The sequence below is a fragment of the Macaca mulatta genome, chromosome 8 (genome assembly GCF_049350105.2).
Source record: "Macaca mulatta isolate MMU2019108-1 chromosome 8, T2T-MMU8v2.0, whole genome shotgun sequence".
Lineage (NCBI taxonomy): Eukaryota > Metazoa > Chordata > Mammalia > Primates > Cercopithecidae > Macaca > Macaca mulatta.
Genome location: NC_133413.1, coordinates 32,241,426 through 32,259,940, shown reverse-complemented (window position 1 = coordinate 32,259,940; position 18,515 = coordinate 32,241,426). Strand labels below are relative to the sequence as shown.

Genomic DNA, 18,515 nt, shown 5'->3' with positions numbered 1-18,515 from the left:
TTAGAACTGTCACAGAAATGTTACTTGTCCCTGCTAAAAGAAACATTTTAAGTCATGTGAAATTCCTACAGAAATCAAATCTACTATTAAAATCAGTCAAAAAGCATTTAGCAAGAATCCACGATTGCTTCATATCTACTAGAATGGTTATAATTTTAAAAACAGAAACAAGTTTTGAATGCAAAATGGTGCAACCACTATGGAAAACAATTACAAACCAAAGTAAATAAAAAGCTAACATAATGATCACCACATGACCCAGAAATTCTACTCCTAGGTATACCCAAAGGAATTTTAACAGATTCAGATACTTACACATCAATGTTCACTGTGGCCTTATTCGCAATAGTCAAAAGGTGGAAACAATCTAAGCATCCATCAACAAATGAATGGATAAACAAAATGTACATATCCATATAATACAATTTTATTCAGCTATAAAAAGGAATTCGATTCTGGTAAATGCCACAGCATGGATAAATCTCAAAAATGTTATGCTAAGAAGAAGAGCCAGAAGCAAAAAAAAAAATATTTCATTATTTAGAATAGGCAAATTCACAGAGAAAGCAAGCAGATTAGAGATTACCAGGGGCTGGGGAAAAGGGAGAATGGGGAGGTATTTACTGCATGAGGGCTATAGAGTTTCTGCTTGGGTTGATGAAAAAGTTTGAAAATAGTGGTAATGATTGCACAACATGGTGAACGTAAATAATGCCAAGAAAGCGTACATTTAAAAGTCATTAAAATAGCAACATTTTTAATGTATTTTACCGTAATTTTAAAAAATAAGGTAATATACCAAAAGCCATTATATTTTTAAAATGGGTGAATCATATGCAAATTACATCTCAAGAGCTATCTGGAAGAAAAACAACACTGAACTTGGAGGTTCACTGATAATTAGAGATCACTTAGATTAATGAGCACAGTTTGAGAGTAAAGCTAATTACTACACTAGCCTAAGCAATTTTGGTTAGGAAGGCAATTTGTAGTGATGTACACAGACTTCTCTAGTTCTCACGTGACTTAATTCAGTCTAAGATAAAACCTAGCCCAATAACAACTATCCAAAATCAGGAAAGGAAGGATAACAAATGAATGGCACATATACTAAAGAGTTCACAACTTTTTAAAGTAATGGCCCATTTCCAGACACCAGTAAGACAAGACAACGCCAAAACAGGTCATTACAGAGATCTCTACATTAGCAGAGATCATGCGTAAGCCTGAATTGAAGGTTAACTACAAATCATTCTTATTTATAAAAACAAGATTCCTACTAGACAATAATGACAGTTTGAAGTCCTCACAGTTGCTGGGAATAGCCAGATGGTTTACTCCCACATCTGTTGGGGATCTTCACCTTTCCACATGCTCTGCTTCCGTATTCCTTTTAAACATTTCCACAAGTCAGAATTTCTCCTACATCTAGCTAACTCCCTATAGTAGTGCATCTGATTTACCTTCCAAAATTATAAACAAGTCCTAAAAATAATTTGATACTTAAGATTTTCAGTGCCCCCTTGCTTTAGCTTGGAAATTCAAAACAGGTACAGAAATTACAAACTGAGTTAAAGACAAAGAATAGGTCAGATATTGTGCTGCCAGGTTAAAGAATGGATGGGGCTTTTAATGATGTGGATTAATGAGACCAAAGATAACCCGAAAAGAAGTCTGGGTTTGAGTTATTCTTTGCCTAACATGGGACTTTTTGCTATAGAAACAAAACGTGCTGTATTTAACTTTAGAAGGTTTGAGTAGTTCCCTGATAAAAAGTTCAGTTACAACTTAATTCAATCTGAGCATGTTTTTTCATACAATTATCAAAATGGCTGAAGCCCAGTCCAAAAACGGAAGAAAATAGATTTTAAAAATCAGTCATTTTGAGAAAAGACTAATCATTAATACTAACAACTGAACCAGACAGCAATCAAGACAGAAACAACAAAAAGAGAAAGTAAACATGGAGAAGTGGTTCGTAACAATAAACTATTCTACACAGGGAAACTTACTGGATTCAGGCATATGTTTCTCAATAGTGGAATAAAACAAAACATTACAACATTGAATTCTCTCTCCAAAGGAAAATAAGAAAATATTGTTAAGAGAACCCTGGACAGATGACATGAGAGAAGAAAACTTTTAATGGCTACAAGCATCATATGTTTTTAACTCGTCAATTAGAAAAGATGACCCTGAAAAGAGCCTAATATGTTGGGTCACAAAGAATATACCTATTGGGCTTCATGATTAAATACATGACCTTGAATGGGTCTGCTCCATGGTCACACACTGAACTTTACAGTGGACATTTGTCCTGGACATTGTGAATTAAACAGTCTTTAACTGCCACAAGGAAAAATGCAGCAACATCCCATGTACAAAGCAAGCAAAAAGATGTATAAAATGGACAAGGCTTAGATGCAGGAAGTTTACTTTTAGTTGCCTCCTAGTTGGAGCTCTAAACCTACACATGATAAGTGAATCATCCATCCCCTCCAAGTCTGTTTCCCTAACTATAACATCAGGAAGATTTCTAACACCTCTACTACTCTACATAGAAAAGTTCAAAATGTCAAGAGATCAGCCAGGAGCTCAGTAAATGCCTTACACTCTTACATAAGTCAGCTCTGGGCAGCAGTGGGATCATTATTCCACAGGTAAATATGGATTTTCCCTTAGGCCCACAGAACAGGACAAAATTAGACCTGTTTTATTTGGGGTTCTTCCCAAGTTATTAACACACAAGTAGCAAAGAGTATTAATGATTAAAGGAGAAGATACAGCTGAAGAAAGCCGTATTGCCAGTGAAAAAAAAAGAATGGGGAGCCTAGTGCAAGAATAACCTAAAACCAGACCTCAGGACCAGACAACAGTGATCTGTGGCCAGCTGGCACAGGGGCAAACAGGGTTAAACACCTCTATCATTATATTACAGTAGGTTCATTACCTGCTATTTGTAATGATAACCTTTGAGCACCAAGAAAAATTGAAATTATGTTCACTGTATTCAGTAGGGTGAGGAAACACAGTTTTTTGACTATTATCATTTAAACATTAAAAAAAAAAAAAGCAAAAAAAACTTCAGGCTGGGTGTCGTGGCTCATGCTTGTAATCTCAACACTCTGGAAGGCCAAGGTGGGAGAATCTCTCTTAAGTCCAGGAGCTGGAGACCAGCCTGGGCAACACAGCAACACCCTGTCTGTCTTTATTCTTTAACAAACTAACAAACAAAACCCTTCGGTTATCTCTAAAAAAAAAAACACAACCTACCGCCTAAGGGAATGTTGCCTTGTCAGATGAGAGGTCACTATAAAAGCCTATTGTTCAGAAAATGAGTCAGTGACATCTTTATACACATAAGAGAAATACAGTAAAGCAATGAGAGCCAAGTCTGAAGCTTCAACTGCTTGTTACTTCCTTTTTAAGAACAATGAAAAGAACATGGTGAAAACTTCATCTAACATAACTTAGAGGACCCAGAATATTTCTGCATTTAGAAGGTACCCACCTGGTTAAAATAAAACACTGCTAAATTGAAATTGTGGTTCTACTTTTAAGTTTAAAGTATCATTATACTGAGAAAATTCTGGTTTTATGTATTTAATGCAAAAATCATAAAACAACTGTTACATCAAAACATTCAATTATATACTGTGCTTCGGTGTATACTACTGGTGCTCAATAAATAATTGGTTTATATTTTGTACTATAGGAGAGGAACAGAGTGAGTAGGCAGTTATTCTGACCAGGTCATTTATCCAAATCCAGAAAAATTCTGGACTCTGGAATTTCTGGAATCCTAAGATGTTCCTACATGCTTTATATGAAAAACCAACAACAATTAAGGTGTTTCTTCTCAGCGTGTACACATTTTTGTTCCAAAGTCTAAAAACCTTTCAAGGTTGTGTATCAATGACACCATTATATGAAGTATGAAGACTTTTCCTTGGACCTCTAAGTCATCACCTATACCATGTCTCTCCAACAGCACTCTGCATGGTCTACTCGAAGGAGCAGCTGCCAGGGGTACCTGCAGGTACCACAGCAACACAAAGGCCAGACACAAGTTCCCAGAAGCCTCCAAAATGGTACCTGTATTACAACCAGTCAAGTGGCTGCTTGCCTTCTAGGAAGCACCCTAAACAGTGCTTCAATCAGCACTTGTTCACAGCCACTTAGGCCAACTGCCTAGAGCATGATGGAGCCAGCCTTCACTGAGACTCTTCGCCTGAGGATTCATCCTCAGCATCTGAAACTACATTCTGCTTCCTTTCACCTTCTCTAACTTAGTTCCCCTTAAGTTGTTTAGTTTTTCAACATATTAAGGAGGAAAAATATTCACCAAAACAATACTGGTAAAAGTCTCAAAACACACGGCAACAACACCTACAAACCAAATACAGATATATTTACTCAATTACAAATGACTGTAATTTATTCTATTACAACACACATCTTTTGGGAAAGCCTTATATGTAAATTTTTAATCAACCAGAATAAAGACTATGAGCAGTTTTTCTTTTTTTTAAATGCTGCATATCTAAAAGGAAAGCCTCATGACATAAAAAAAGCCAGGATTTCAATCTATTCTGAGCATAGTCATGTAGAGTATAATGATGAGCAAGCTAACATGTCAAATATCTCCTCTGGAAAAAACAAAGCAGCACTACACACCACCATGGGATGGGATGGGCTGGATTAAAATAAGACCCACATCATCAGATCTCAGATATTTTGAGCATTTCATTCAAAGCAATCAAAAAGCAGAGTGCTATTTAATAATCTGCACCTCTGATCACAATTCTTGGAAAAAGCTCTTTAGAGGGCTAATTAAATTGATGAATCCCTCCCTCTTAGATTGTGCAGTCATATTCTTTCCACTTGATTTCCCGTCCAAAGAGATTCCATTACTTCCCACCACCTCATATGGAAACCCCCTACAATTACATCATTAGTACTTACATTCAAAGCATTCTTTGCAGCTTCTGCTTCTGAGCGACTGTCAAAACTGACAAAACCTACAGGCTGGGGAAAAAAAGAGAAATATGAAGAAAAAAAAATCAGACGATGTCTATTTTTCTAGGTCAAGGGTGACGTCAAACTGAAGAGCTAAGATAAAGAAATGACCACAGGCAATGGGCAGAAATAAGAAAGCCAAGTCCCGAAGAATCATGACTCAGTGGCTTAGCCAAATTTCTAACATGAATCAAAGGGATGGTGAGGGTAGTTCTTCAAGGGCACAGCTGGGGATTTAGAGAATCATAAAAAAATCTAGAAGTGGTTGAAAGGTGAACAGCAGTGAACAAGGGAATAGAGGAAAACTTGGGTTGGAGAGGCTCTACTTTCCTAAATCAAATTCACTGTACCTCAGTTTCTTCATCTTTTAAAATGGAAAGAGAACCGAATCACCTTTTGGTACACTGTAAGTGCAAGAATACAATGACACAATGATAAAACCCCTGAACTCTCACTGCATGACCAAAATTACAAAGTGAACATTCCTATCTCAAATCCTAAGGGATGCCTTAAAAAATCCTGTGCTGGCTGGACAGGGTGGCTCACGCCTGTAATCCCAGTACTCTGGAAGGCTGAGGTGGGCAGATCACGAGGTCAAGAGATCAAGACCATCCTGGCCAACATGGTGAAACCCCGTCTCTACTACAAACACAAAAACTAGCTGGGTGTGGTGGTGTGCACCTGTAATCCTGGCTACTTGGGAGGCTGAGGCAGGAGAATCGTTTGAACCCAGGAGGCAGAGGTTGCAGTGAGCCGAGATCACGCCACTGCACTCCAGCCTGGCAACAGAGCGAGACTCTGTCTCAAAAACAAAAAAACAACAACAAAAAATCATCTTCCTAATTAGGCTGTTCAGAGTAAATACAGAAAGGCCATAATCCCTTTGCACTCCCTATCTTTCAGTAGAGAAGGTTGCCTCCAAGATCATTCTTCTCACGAGCCAGAGAGATGAATAGTGATTGGAGAGGTGTGTATGCCAAGTGTTTAGCTTTAAAAAAAAAAAAAAGTATACAGCTACAATCTCTAAGCTTGTATGAACTATCAGAATCACCGACTACCACTTCCATTTTGTACATTCTCTGCTCCATTCTGGACTCGGGACTCTGCCTTAGTTTAGGGGTTTGACAGACAGCATGATCCCTCACTATCTGATATTCACAGATTGTACACGTTTGTTTAACCTCATAAAAAGAAATGGGAAAGACTTGGGAATAAAAGTGAATTTAAATAATAAACCACTATTTTCACTGAACATACAAATCAATCTCAGTATACCACTGTGTTTATCTTTCTCTGGGACAGTCCCTGAAATTCCAGCTGATGATTATAGAATTATGAAGCATTTTCCTGTGCTAATTCCTAATACATCTCACTCTTTATTTTAAAGAAAAGAAAACCCTCAAATTCTAACGGGAATAAAAAAAAAAAGAATGTCAAGCCCCAGTAACATTACTGAAGAAAGTAAAAAAGTGATCTTTTTATGCCAGTTTAAAATTCTTACCTGTTTAGATGTGAGCTTTATAAGAGAACCCTCATAGCCCTGAAAATAAAAAAAAAACCAAGTTTAGCCAAGAGTAACTGTAGTAATACCATCTTGTTCATGTAAAAGTAAGTTCTTTGTTGATTACCTAACTCCTCTTACGAATGTCTCCTAAGTTATCTGGGAAAGCAAATTACACACACGCATGTGCACGTGCACACACACACACACACCTGTTTGCATTCTTGGGGCCTTTAAAAAAATATCAATCTATGGATTCATCTGTGTGTGTTTCTCTTCCTTCTATTTTTTTTTTTTCATGAAATTACACAATGGTAGAAAAATGAGTGTCTCTGTTAATAGCAATCTTTTTGTTTTCTTGGTCTAGGTAAGAATAGGGATTTTACAGAACTAGGCAAGGAAAGAAGGTAAATTTAATACAACAGGAAGGTCAGAGCATGTATTGATTGGGTCATGTATCTGCTATAAAATAACAACAATAAAACATTAAGAATATAGTTGGGGCCTGGCACGGTGACTCACGCCTGTAATCCCAGCATTTTGGGAGGCCAAGGTGGGCAGATCACGAGGTCTGGAGATCCAGACCATCCTGGCTAACATGGTGAAACTCCATCTCCACTAAAAATACAAAAAAATTATCCAGGCATGGTGGCGGGCGCCTGTAGTCCCAGCTACTCAAGAGGCTGAGGCAGGGGAATGGCGTGAACCTGGGAGGCGGAGCTTGCAGTGAGCTGATGGTGCCACTGCACTCCAGCCTGGGAGACAGAGCCAGACTCCGTCTCAAAAAAATATACCTGGTAAAACTCCCTGACCACATTTTCAAAACTGCCAGAAAAGGTTAAGCAGGCAATGATGTTGAATTTTGTTGAGTTATTTTGCTTACTTACTGAAGGAACCAGCTTTCATGTTGCTATTCTGATTGGGACATGCAAAAATAATCCCTTTGGATTTTTATTCCAGCTTATGCTCAAGAAAGACAGAAACACTCCCTCCCTTTCACTCCCTCTCTTCAACCCTCCCGGCTCCTCAAGATAAGCATAACAAAATGTGTTTATTTCTGAAAATAATCAATAGCTGGTGGCTTGCATTAATGGATGACACGGGAAAAACACACCACTTGACATGATTGACCACTACACACATCAGTGCAGAGACAGATTTGCAGACTAGGGTCAGCCTCCAGGGACTTTAATTAAAAGAGGGTTGTCAGGAATGTACCAGGGTGCTGACTTTATCATCAGGGTTTCTGGGCAGGATGCTGAGATTGATTCATCCTTACATCTTCCCAGCAGAGAATTATGTTGCCAATTAGCTACTATAAACATTTCACCTCAAAGGCCTTGAGCTCTTATGGCCAGAGAGGTCATGATTCACAGCTCTGCCTCTTCCTTTCTTCAAGGTGTTCTATTCTGAAAAAATTGGAGGTTTAAACACCATGAAGGTCTCGAAGGCAAAGGACAAGTGGATATTTCACTCAAGTAAAACACCACTGGTAGGGATATACTGTGTTCTCAAGTCACAAACAGAAAAGCAGTATAACATAATAGTTCAGAACAGAGAGGACAGAGTCAGACTGCTTGGGTTTGAATCTTGGCTCTGCCATTTTTTATGTGTGTAAACTTGAGCACAATTTATTCAACTGCTCCAAGTTTCATTTTCCTCATTTGAAAAAATGAGATTCACCCATTTGAAAAGACTGTGACGACACTTTAATAATTCATGTAAGGGGCTTGCTGGTGAATGTCTTTCTCTCTATACACCCCAAAACATAACAGTATTTTATATACTAAGAAGATCAATTTGCTTTAAAAGTTTTCATTCTATAAAAAGGATAGAAAAATAGTCCCTTTTATAAAAGTACAACCCGGCAGAAGAAACTCAGGAAATTCTATAAAAGGTGGCACTCTCTTCACACCACCTTCTCCTCCTTTCTCACTTCCTCCCACCTGACCTGGCACCTGACCTCTGTTCCCCTGGGCCATCATCATTATTGTTGCATTAAAGGGATGGCTGTCAGGTGGAGTTATGTCCATTATGACATGGTGCCCTCTTGGCACATAAGCTAGACTGTTTTATCTTTGTTGGGTCTAACTGGCTGCCCCCGCAACCCTCCTTCCTCCTCCTCAACACAAGAGTTTTTAGTTGTCATATCCTATTCTCTCTCCCTAAGAAGCTGAATCCTATCCCTCAACCTGTCATGCCTTTATCACTGGGGACCTGCTTCAATGAGGATGATCTTTAACCAGAAATCAAGATAGTCCATCACCTAATCGTAAGTGCGGTCCCTGCCAGGCACTGCTATCACAACCACACTGACCAACTTAAGACTTCCTGAACATAGGCCCTTCCAGGGAAGGGCCTGAACATAGGCCCTTCCAGGCCCTTCCATAGGCCCTGAACATATACCTTCCAGGGCCCCGATTCGATCAGCTCCAGCTTTCTCCTATCCTCCAAAGGCCAACCTTCAAAAGGTTTCTTCTTGGCAGCATGGTTATTTCAGCATAGTTTCTAAGTGCTTGGTGTCTAATATACTATGAAGTTTTCAATCCTAGCAACATTATGTATCTATCAAGTGATCTTATTTCCATAGGAAGGACAGGTAACTGCACTAAATATTTCAATAAACACCAGGAAATATGACCCTCAACTCATAACTAGGTATCCTTTAAAATTTTGTTTTACTTTGTTTGAAAGTTTTCCCATGGAAAAAATAATCATGGTTAGGTTCTTAACCCAGTTCATAAAAACCTATTTACATTTCTGAAGAACAGTATCAACAGTACTATTTCAAATAATAAGATATGAAATTAGGAATAAATCTTCACTAACATTATTGCATTTGAAATATAAATATGTAATTATGTAATTATCCCAAGTGAGACTATACATTAGAACTCAGTTGTTAAATCTCCTTTACTCATTAACCTTTTAAAAACATCTCTTTATGAAGTGCTTTCTCAAATATTTCATTTCTTGCTCCAAAAAGCCCTCAGGAAGCATACAGACTTTTGTCTCATTTTATAATTTCTGAAAGATAAAAAAGGTACCTTAAATGGTCTGAAAAGCAGATAGAGCTCCCGAGGTTTGATATCCAGAGGAAGGCCACTAACAAATAGGGTCCGGACCTGGAAAAATAAATTTAGGAAGTGATCAAGGGTGTGGACACTCCAGAGAGTTAACTCTCACCTGAAATCTCAAAAACATGTTATTCCAAATGTTCCACAACTCATACTAAATTCATGCTCTTTCCATGATACAATGAATACTTCACTGTTAAGATGCCACTAAACCAACTCTTTTTTTTTTCCTTTTTAAATTTTAGGGGAGATGCAGCTTTCTGTGTTATCTTAAGGTACATTCCCTAAGCCAACACTTGAATATTTCTATGTGAATTATTCAGAGTGAATTACATCTAGTTGATTTAAATTTACAAGCTAACTTTTCCCAACTAGACATTGCACAGTTATAAAAATGTGAAGGATGGGGGAAGGTTCCATATAATTTAAATATTAGCTTAAGAAAAAAATGACATGAGCACAGTAACTCTGCCACTCCTCTGCCCTAAATATATGGTCAATATAATGTACTTCAAAAATAATACAAAAACAATTTGTTTCCTCCTGCTTGCTTTTTGTTGCTGCTTTCCTCATAGGCATTAATTACAATACCTTTAATAAATGTAAAAGTACAGTTAAGCCCAATGCACCTAAATAGTAACCAAAATGCATTAATTCTGCATCTGTTCGGTTCCAAAACAGCAGGGCCAACCTCACTAACTATCGTTCCCATTGCGTTTTTTTGTTTTGTTTTTTTGTTTTAAAATTTTAAGTACTGGGGTACATGTGCAGGATGTGCAGGTTACAAAGGTAAACACATACCATGGTGGTTTGCTGCACAGATCAACCTATCACCTAGGTATTAAGCCCAGTAACTATTAGCTGTTCTTCCTGAGGCTCTTCCTCCCCTCAAGCCCCTGACAGGCCCAATGTGTGCTGTTCCCCATCATGTGTCCCTATGCCCTCATCCTTCAGCTCCCACTTGTGAGAATATGTGGTGTTTGGTTTTCTGTTCCTGTGTTAGTTTGCTGAGGATAATGACTTACAGCTCCATCCATGTCCCTGCAAAGGACATGACCTCATTCCCTTTTGTGGCTGCATAGTATTCCATGGTGTATGTGTACATTTTCTTTCTCCAGTCTATCACTGATGGGTATTTGGGTTGATTCCATGATTTTGCTATTGTGAATAGTGCTGCAATGAACATATACGCGCATGTATCTTCCTAACAGAATGACATATATTCCTTTGGGTATATATCCAGTAATGGGATTGCTGGGTCAAATGGTACTTCTGCTTCTACATCTTTGAGGAATCACTATACTGCCTTCCACCCATTGTGTTTAAGGCACAATCAACACATAGGCCTACCATGACCAAGGTACCTGGCCACGGTGCCACTAATAAAAGTCATTCAAGACACATATGTAAATACATATAGTGTAGGGTGTACACTATGTGCTTAGTGTCTACTAAAATACAGAACACAGGGGAAACACCAGAGAAAGCATCCGAATAAGAATCTAAAGGATGGGCATTTACCAAATAGAGCCAAAAGATGAGGTGGGATGCCTAAGAATCACAGGCAGAGAAAAGCATTCACCAAGGCAGTGAAGTAGAGGAAGAAAAAATACATTCTCGGGAAAGGGCAAGCCAAAACTAAACAAGAAGCTTGGGGTCAAACCACACAAAACATCAAAAGTCACTGGCTCAGGAATTTGATCTTGATTCAATAGGCAAGGAGTAGCTACTGAATTATCATATTTTCTATTTCTTTTTCTCTACTCACACGGATGCAACAAAACTGAAAACTTGATGCTCAACTGTTCAATTGTCAACCATGTATATACATGGAAGATTTTTCCTCAGTGAAAGACAGGGAGAATATTAGACAGACAGACAGTGTGCTACCATGTCTGGCTAATTTTTTGGAAAGATGGGGTTTCACCATGTTGCCCAGGCTGATCTCAAACTCCTGAGCTCAAGAGATCCGCCCATCTTGGCCTCCCACAGTGCTGGGATTACAGATATAAGCCACCTCGTCTAGCTTTAGGCTTTTTGTGAGATTCCCAACACTTTTCATTGCTTATTGTTATACAGAAGTGTGAATCACCAAGCAAGGCCTGTTTACTGACCCAGCACAGTACCCAGTAAAATGTCATGCCATTTGCATGTGTGTTTGATAAACACTATAATGATGTAAATAGCCCCAGAATTCTGAATGCCTTATTTTATGATTTATAAACAGCTTTATTGAGGTTATGATTGATATATAATAAACTACACATCTTGAAAGTGTACGATTTTATGTTTTGAGATATGTATAACCTAAGAAACATCACAACCAAGACAATCTATCACCACCAAAAGTTTATTCATGCCCCTTTAATCCTTCCTCTCACTCTGTCCCACCATTCTCCATTCCTAGGCAATCACAGATCTGGTCTCTTTATATATATGCTTCAAACACTTACACAGAGGGAACCATAGAGTATGTTTTTCATCTGGCTTCTTTCCCTTAGCATGAAGTGAAATTTACTTTGAGATTTATCTATGTTGTTGAATGTATCAACAGTCTATTCCTTTTTATTACTGAGAAGTATTCTGGAGTGTGGATACACCACAGTTTGTTTATCCATTCACATGCTGACAGACATTTGGGTTATTCTAGCTTTGGCTTTTACAAATAAAATGGCTTTGAACATTCATGTACAAATCTTTGTATGGATGTATACTTTCTTTCTTTTTGGATAAACACCTAGAAGTGGAATGCCTATATATGAAAGGTACATGCTTTTTTTTATGCCCATCAATTCCTTGTCTTATGGTTCAGAACATGGTAAATGTTCTGTGTGCACTTAAAACAAATGTGTATTCTGCTGGGGCTGGGTGGAATGATCTATAAGTATCAATTAGGTGAAGTTTGTTGCTCAAGTTTTCTGTATCTTTTGCATACTCACTTCCAATACCCCCAACTTTGTCACCAGATAAACAAGTTCCTGGGGGTCTTTATGAGGTTGGCCAAGGCAGAATTGCTGACAAGTGTCAAAGATACAAACAGTGAGGAAATCCTGCTAATCCAGTGTGCCCACCCTGTCACCTGCAACTCTCCTCCCCTAGTCCAGAAAGTGAACCCCATGTGTTCCACTTGGTTGTTCTGGTCAGGATAACCTGGGCAGAGCGAGAATATCATCTCCCATGCATTCAGATTTTGGGGACTGCCTGTTTTCTCTCTGACACTGTGCCAGGTGCTAATGGATTACAGGAATTTCCACAAAAATGATATGGTAAGCAGAACATACGTTCTAGGTGTCATGGTGCCATGTATCTAGTGGTGCATCTTACCATGTGATAAATATGAATTAGAATTTGAGGAGTTAACCTAGAAAATAAACTGTTATTTACGACATTGTTATAGAGAAAAGGGCATCATAAACGTCAATTTACCAACAGAGGTTACTTGAAATCTGGGGATTATCAACAAAAGGTTACTTAATATAAATTAAAGTTCATCTGTATCATACAATGAAATACTACACAGCCAATAAAAATGATGTTCAAGAAAAAAGTATATATAGCTCCACTTTGTTTTATAAAGTAGCCAACATATAAGTATTCATAAAGGAAAAAAATTTATCTTATAGTATGTGTACTCAAATGTTTCTATCATTTAGCTCTCAATGGTATAGTAACTGATTTTAATGTTTATTAGCTTATTTGTATTTTCCATCTTTCTAAAATAAATATGCATTAAATGCTGTAAGTTTATTTTATTAGGTTAAGAACTACTTCAATTTATTACCTCCCTTTCTTTAAGGGACTAGAGACAAAGTCGATATTTATATCAATATTATATTATAAAGTTTATGGAGGAAATTCTTTCTTAGGTAAATATTCCATAATGGAAAGTGAAGAGATTCTTATCTTAGTGTTTCAATAGAAAATTGCTATACATAGGGAAAAAGAAAATCCGAGCTCCTGTCAGGCCTAAGTTTGCCATTCACCCATAGATGCCAAGAGGCTCAAAGCAACTCTGTTTTGTTCATCAAACTGGAGGCAGATCAGATGTTTGGCATTTTATTTAAACATGGATGAGACTTAGGTTTCCTAGAATCTCATGAAGTCCACTATTGTTTCAGAAATCTACCAGAATATCTCATCTCACTCACTGAGATATTCTTTCCTCCAGCAGAACACACTGACAAGGGGGAAATAATTTCTGAATACTTACATTATGTATTTGATTCCAACTAGAGGTCACTTAAATCCAAGAGCATAATGTGCTTGGAATCCTAGAGACCTCCTCAGACTAGGAAAGTCATCAAGCAAGTTTTAAAAAAATCATGAATAATGAATGGAAAAAATAGCTTCCTGAAGATCAAATTCATGCTTTTCTATGGTGACTGGGATCTAGAATCACAAATTTTTTTTTTTTTTTTTTTTAGATGGAATCTCGCTTTGTTGCCCAGGCTGGAGTGCAATGGCGCCATCTTGGCTTACTGAGACTTCTGTTTCCCAGGTTCAAGCCATTCTCCTGCCTCAGCCTCCCGAGTAGCTGGGATTACAGGTGCTCACCACCACACTCAGCTAATTTTTGTATTTTTAGTAGAGATGGGGTTTCACCATATTGGCCAGCCTGGTCTCGAACTCCTGACCTCAGGTGATCTGCCCGTGTTGGCCTCCCAAAGTGCTGGGATTATAGGTGTGAGCCACCGTGCCTGGCCTGGAATCACAGAAATATTTTAAAATATTTTAGTTTCCCTACTCTAAAAAGTATATTACCATCATACTTTTCATCTGAGCCACTAAAGGGCACTTCAGAGTTTTGGCTTTGCTAAGCCTACTGAATTCATAAAGACATGATTCCTGCCTTCAGGGAGCTTACTGTCAGTGAAATAAACTGAATATGTAATGGCTGCCTGTGATCACAGAAAGCTTAGCTCATTCACAAAGTAAATAAAAAAACCCCAAGAGTAAGATACAAGCATAAGCAGCATGTAAATCCATGATGAAATACTCATTAACAAAACTGTTCCCCAAAAATAACAAATGAATTACTACGCCAACTGAACTTTGCAGCAGGTCAAAGCATTATCCAGAGCAGCCCTTAGTTTACCAGCAATGTCTATGGACACAGATGTGCCTGGCACTATGCCTTTAGCATCCGCAGATGTTTACTTTATGGAACACACGGGGAAACATATTTCTTAGACAAGTACACAACATGCCTCATAGAAGTTCAAGAGATGAAACTGCTGACAGTTTTGTCCCAAAGGGACTCACAAAGATTTGTAGATGTACCTTCAACTTCCTTTTTACCCCAATAGGACTGAAAGAATAAATGCTAGTAAAAATCATCCTGTGCTGGGCAGAAGAGCAAGAGTGTTCTTGGCTTAGCCATTATCCAGCATTCCTACAGAGGCTACAGTCAGATTTGGATAAACTGGCCACGTGTTCTTAAATGGCACTGCCAGCTCCCACTAGGAAAGGCAAGACATTTTATTGACCGGCTTCTCATGTAATAAACTCCGATTCAGTAAGTAAAGTCATTTGTGGCAGTCTTGAGCTTCCCTGGAGAGAAAGGCCAAAAGCAGGCCTTGAAATGGCCCTCTCTTTAATAAAGAGCGCATCTAATCTTGTTGGTAATCTAGGCATGAAAATAAAAAGCAATAGAAAAATGCTCGACTTCAGTACACAACAGAGAATAATCACACACACTTTTCAACTAGCAGCCACATCTGGTAAACACATAGTATCCAAAGACTATGAGCATTTTCTGTGCACGTTCTAGTTTTTCATAAAGGTTTTAAGGTCATCCATCTAGTTGCTCTGAGCTGGCCTCTTGAGGTTCCTCTTAAAATCATGGCACTGGGAAGGATAAGTATCTTCTAATGATTCAGGAATGACTGTGTATAGTTACTTATTTGAAACGCTCTGAGTAAACCCATGGTGTTAATGGCTATATTCATCTCTCTCTCTGCTAGCTCTCTCTTAATCTACCCATATTCTTAAAGATATAAATGAAGACCCCCAAAGCAGCTTTTAAATGTGCTATATGTTTGAATCATTCTTTTGGAGAAACCATTCTTGAAACACACAGTGGATTCACAGATGAAACCTTTCAATGGGCGTTTTAGAGTTTGAAGGCTGTTTTTTGTAGTGTATAACACAGTCCTAGACACAGAGTGTATGTTCTATAAATATCTCTTGACTGATTTAGAAATATACGTAAATCCATAATACATAATTATGTATTATGTACATATACATAATCATATGTATATGTACATATACATAATACATAATCCCGTATTCATGGAGATATAAGTATTTGCTTGTAAACAGTTCAGCTGATGACATGGCAAACAAAATAAGATGGCATTTCCCAGTCACAACTGTATCAACAGAGTTACATAACATCAACTGACAAACACCCATATATGGCAAAAAGGCAGGAGAGATTAGTATTATAAGATAAAGGTATTTACAACGGGGGAAAAGGAAGTAGGATAAAAATCAATCTGAATCAAGGAGAAAAATGTAAGACATAGACTGAAATGGAGACTGACCCAAAAAGAGAAAGTGCAAAAGAACTTCAGGACTATATAGACCAGAATAGTGATCAATATATGGTTACTAGGAAAATTATTCACATTTTAACTTATAATTAAAACATACTTACAAATACATATGTCCAATTTCAACAAATGCAAATTCGTAATTAACAAAGTTTTTTTGGGGAAAAAAAAAAAAGCCCAAATTCATTAACTTGCACATTTAAAAAGCTGAGTAAGTAGATATCCAGATTTACTGACAGAGAACAAGGTTCGTAATTATTAAGGGAAAAAGCAAACAGCAGGAACTGCCCATATCCCCGGTTTAATTCTCTTAGGGTTTTTATAAGTTAGTACATGCTCAAGGGGGAAAAAAAGGTATTAAAGGAATACATACCAAGTTATCTATATGTTAATAGTGGAGAGGAAGGTAGAATTATAGATAAACTTCATTTTATGTATTTATACATTTTGGCATTTAAATTACAAGCATAAACGACTATTTTAAAAATGAGAACAAATCCAAGCCCAAATGTATTTCCTTGGTTTGGAAATACAAACTCAGCGTGTCCACTGTCCTTAGAAATACTCTTTCTCATTTTCCTGCCCGTCCTTGATCCTCAGGGACAAGCTTGATCTGGCAAAAATATATTCATGTAACTTGCTTCACATTTCAATTCTGACCAACAGTCAGTATTTACTTCTGAAAAAATAATCCTAACCAAAAAAGGGAACCAGTGACTAAGGTTGCCCCAGGAGCAGAAACATCCTGGTTTCAGTCAAAGGAGTATTCTTGCTTTGTGACTGCTCTACTGAGACAAGAACAGAGGGATCACTCCCATTCCAAGACTATGGCAGTGCCATCCCTCTCTGACAGACCATGTAATATAAACTTGGGTTTCAGAAACTGAGAAGTTAAGGCCTCCACATAACCGTGCAGCACAAATCTCATAGAGCTGGGTTGTTTTAACACAAAAGAGGGGCATCAGAGCCCAGTTTGTAAATTTTACACACTGGTTAAATTCTTTTACTCTTTTAAAATAATCTATAAGTTATTTGTTTATTTTGTAACCATGAGCTGAAACACCAAGTTGCAAGACTCAACCCTGCTGAGGACTGCTGGTCATCTCATTTCCAAAGGCGGCTTTGTTGTCTTGGTATGATTTCCCATTCAGGCCTTGCCACCATGAAAATGGATTACTGCAACCATTAAAATGGTCTGCCAGGCATTTAATTCTGATTGCAGCTCAGCAGAAGTGAACTGGCTTTGGTCAAGCTCCAGTTTCTAGTTGGCACTGACTTCAAGAAAAGCAGGTGGTCAAGTTCTTACTTCCCGAAAATGGTCACCTATTGGACTTAAAGACTTGTTCCTTTTTCGTGCCCTGGGAAGGCATGCTTTGGTTCAGGAGATCACATTGCTATAGTCACCAAGGATTCACTAACCATAGGATTTAAAAAAGGGCCACTGGCCAGGCATGGTGGCTCATGCCTCTAATTCCAGCACTTTGGGAGGCCGAGGCAGGTGGATCATCTGAGGTCAGGAAATGGAGACCAGCCTGACCAACATGGTGAAACCCCATCTCTACTAAAAATACAAAAATTAGCCAGCGTGGTGGTCGGCACCTGTAATCCCAGGTACTTGGGAGGTTGAGGCAGGAGAATCACTTGAACCCGGGAGGCAGAGGTTGCTGTGAGCCGAGATGGCACCACTGCACTCTAGCCTGGGTGACAGAGCAAGACTCCATCTCAAAAAAAAAAAAAGCCACTGTGCTGTTGTTATGAACTCCCAGGTTCCCAGGTTTGGGTCTCACTCTGGTCAAGCTGGAGTGCAATGGTACGATCATAGCTCACTGCAGCCTAGAATGCCTGGGCTCAAGTGATTCTCCCACCTCAGCCAACCAAGTAGCTAGGACTAATGGTGTGTGCCACAACATCCAATTAATCTTACTATGTTTATTTTTTGTAGGGACGAGGTCTTGCCCAAGCTGGTCTCAAACGCCTGGTCTCAAGTGATCTTTACACCTTAGCCTACCAAAGTATTGAGATTATAGGTGTAAGCTATCACACCTAGCCTATTTTAGTATTAATCATTGCTCTTTCCTTTCTAAAAGAAAAAGCCAGGCCGGGCGCGGTGGCTCAAGCCTGTAATCCCAGCACTTTGGGAGGCGGAGACGGGCAGATCACGAGGTCAGGAGATCGAGACCATCCTGGCTAACACGGTGAAACCCCGTCTCTACTAAAAAAATACAAAAAACTAGCCGGGGGAGGTGGCGGGCGCCTGTAGTCCCAACTACTCGGGAGGCTGAGGCAGGAGAATGGCGTGAACCTGTGAGGCGGAGCTTGCAGTGAGCTGAGATCCGGCCACTGCACTCCAGCCCGGGCGGC

The 18,515-nt window shown here is 38.7% G+C and overlaps 1 protein-coding gene across 12 annotated transcripts in view; it reads right to left on the bottom strand.

The window, feature by feature from the left end:
• The window catches only part of RBPMS (RNA binding protein, mRNA processing factor), a 188,776-nt gene that overhangs the window by 89,350 nt on the left and 80,911 nt on the right, over positions 1-18,515 (bottom strand). For 11 of the 12 annotated variants that reach the window (XM_028852533.2, XM_077943394.1, XM_028852531.2 and 8 more), the window contains 3 exons: positions 9,568-9,645; positions 6,521-6,559; positions 4,966-5,028 (listed from right to left, as the gene is read on the bottom strand). The exons of the other annotated variant lie outside the window; for it this stretch is intronic. In XM_028852533.2, coding sequence (XP_028708366.1) covers positions 4,966-5,028; positions 6,521-6,559; positions 9,568-9,645 — 180 coding nt within the window. The remainder of the gene's footprint in view (positions 1-4,965; positions 5,029-6,520; positions 6,560-9,567; positions 9,646-18,515) is intronic. 12 annotated transcript variants of the gene reach the window in all.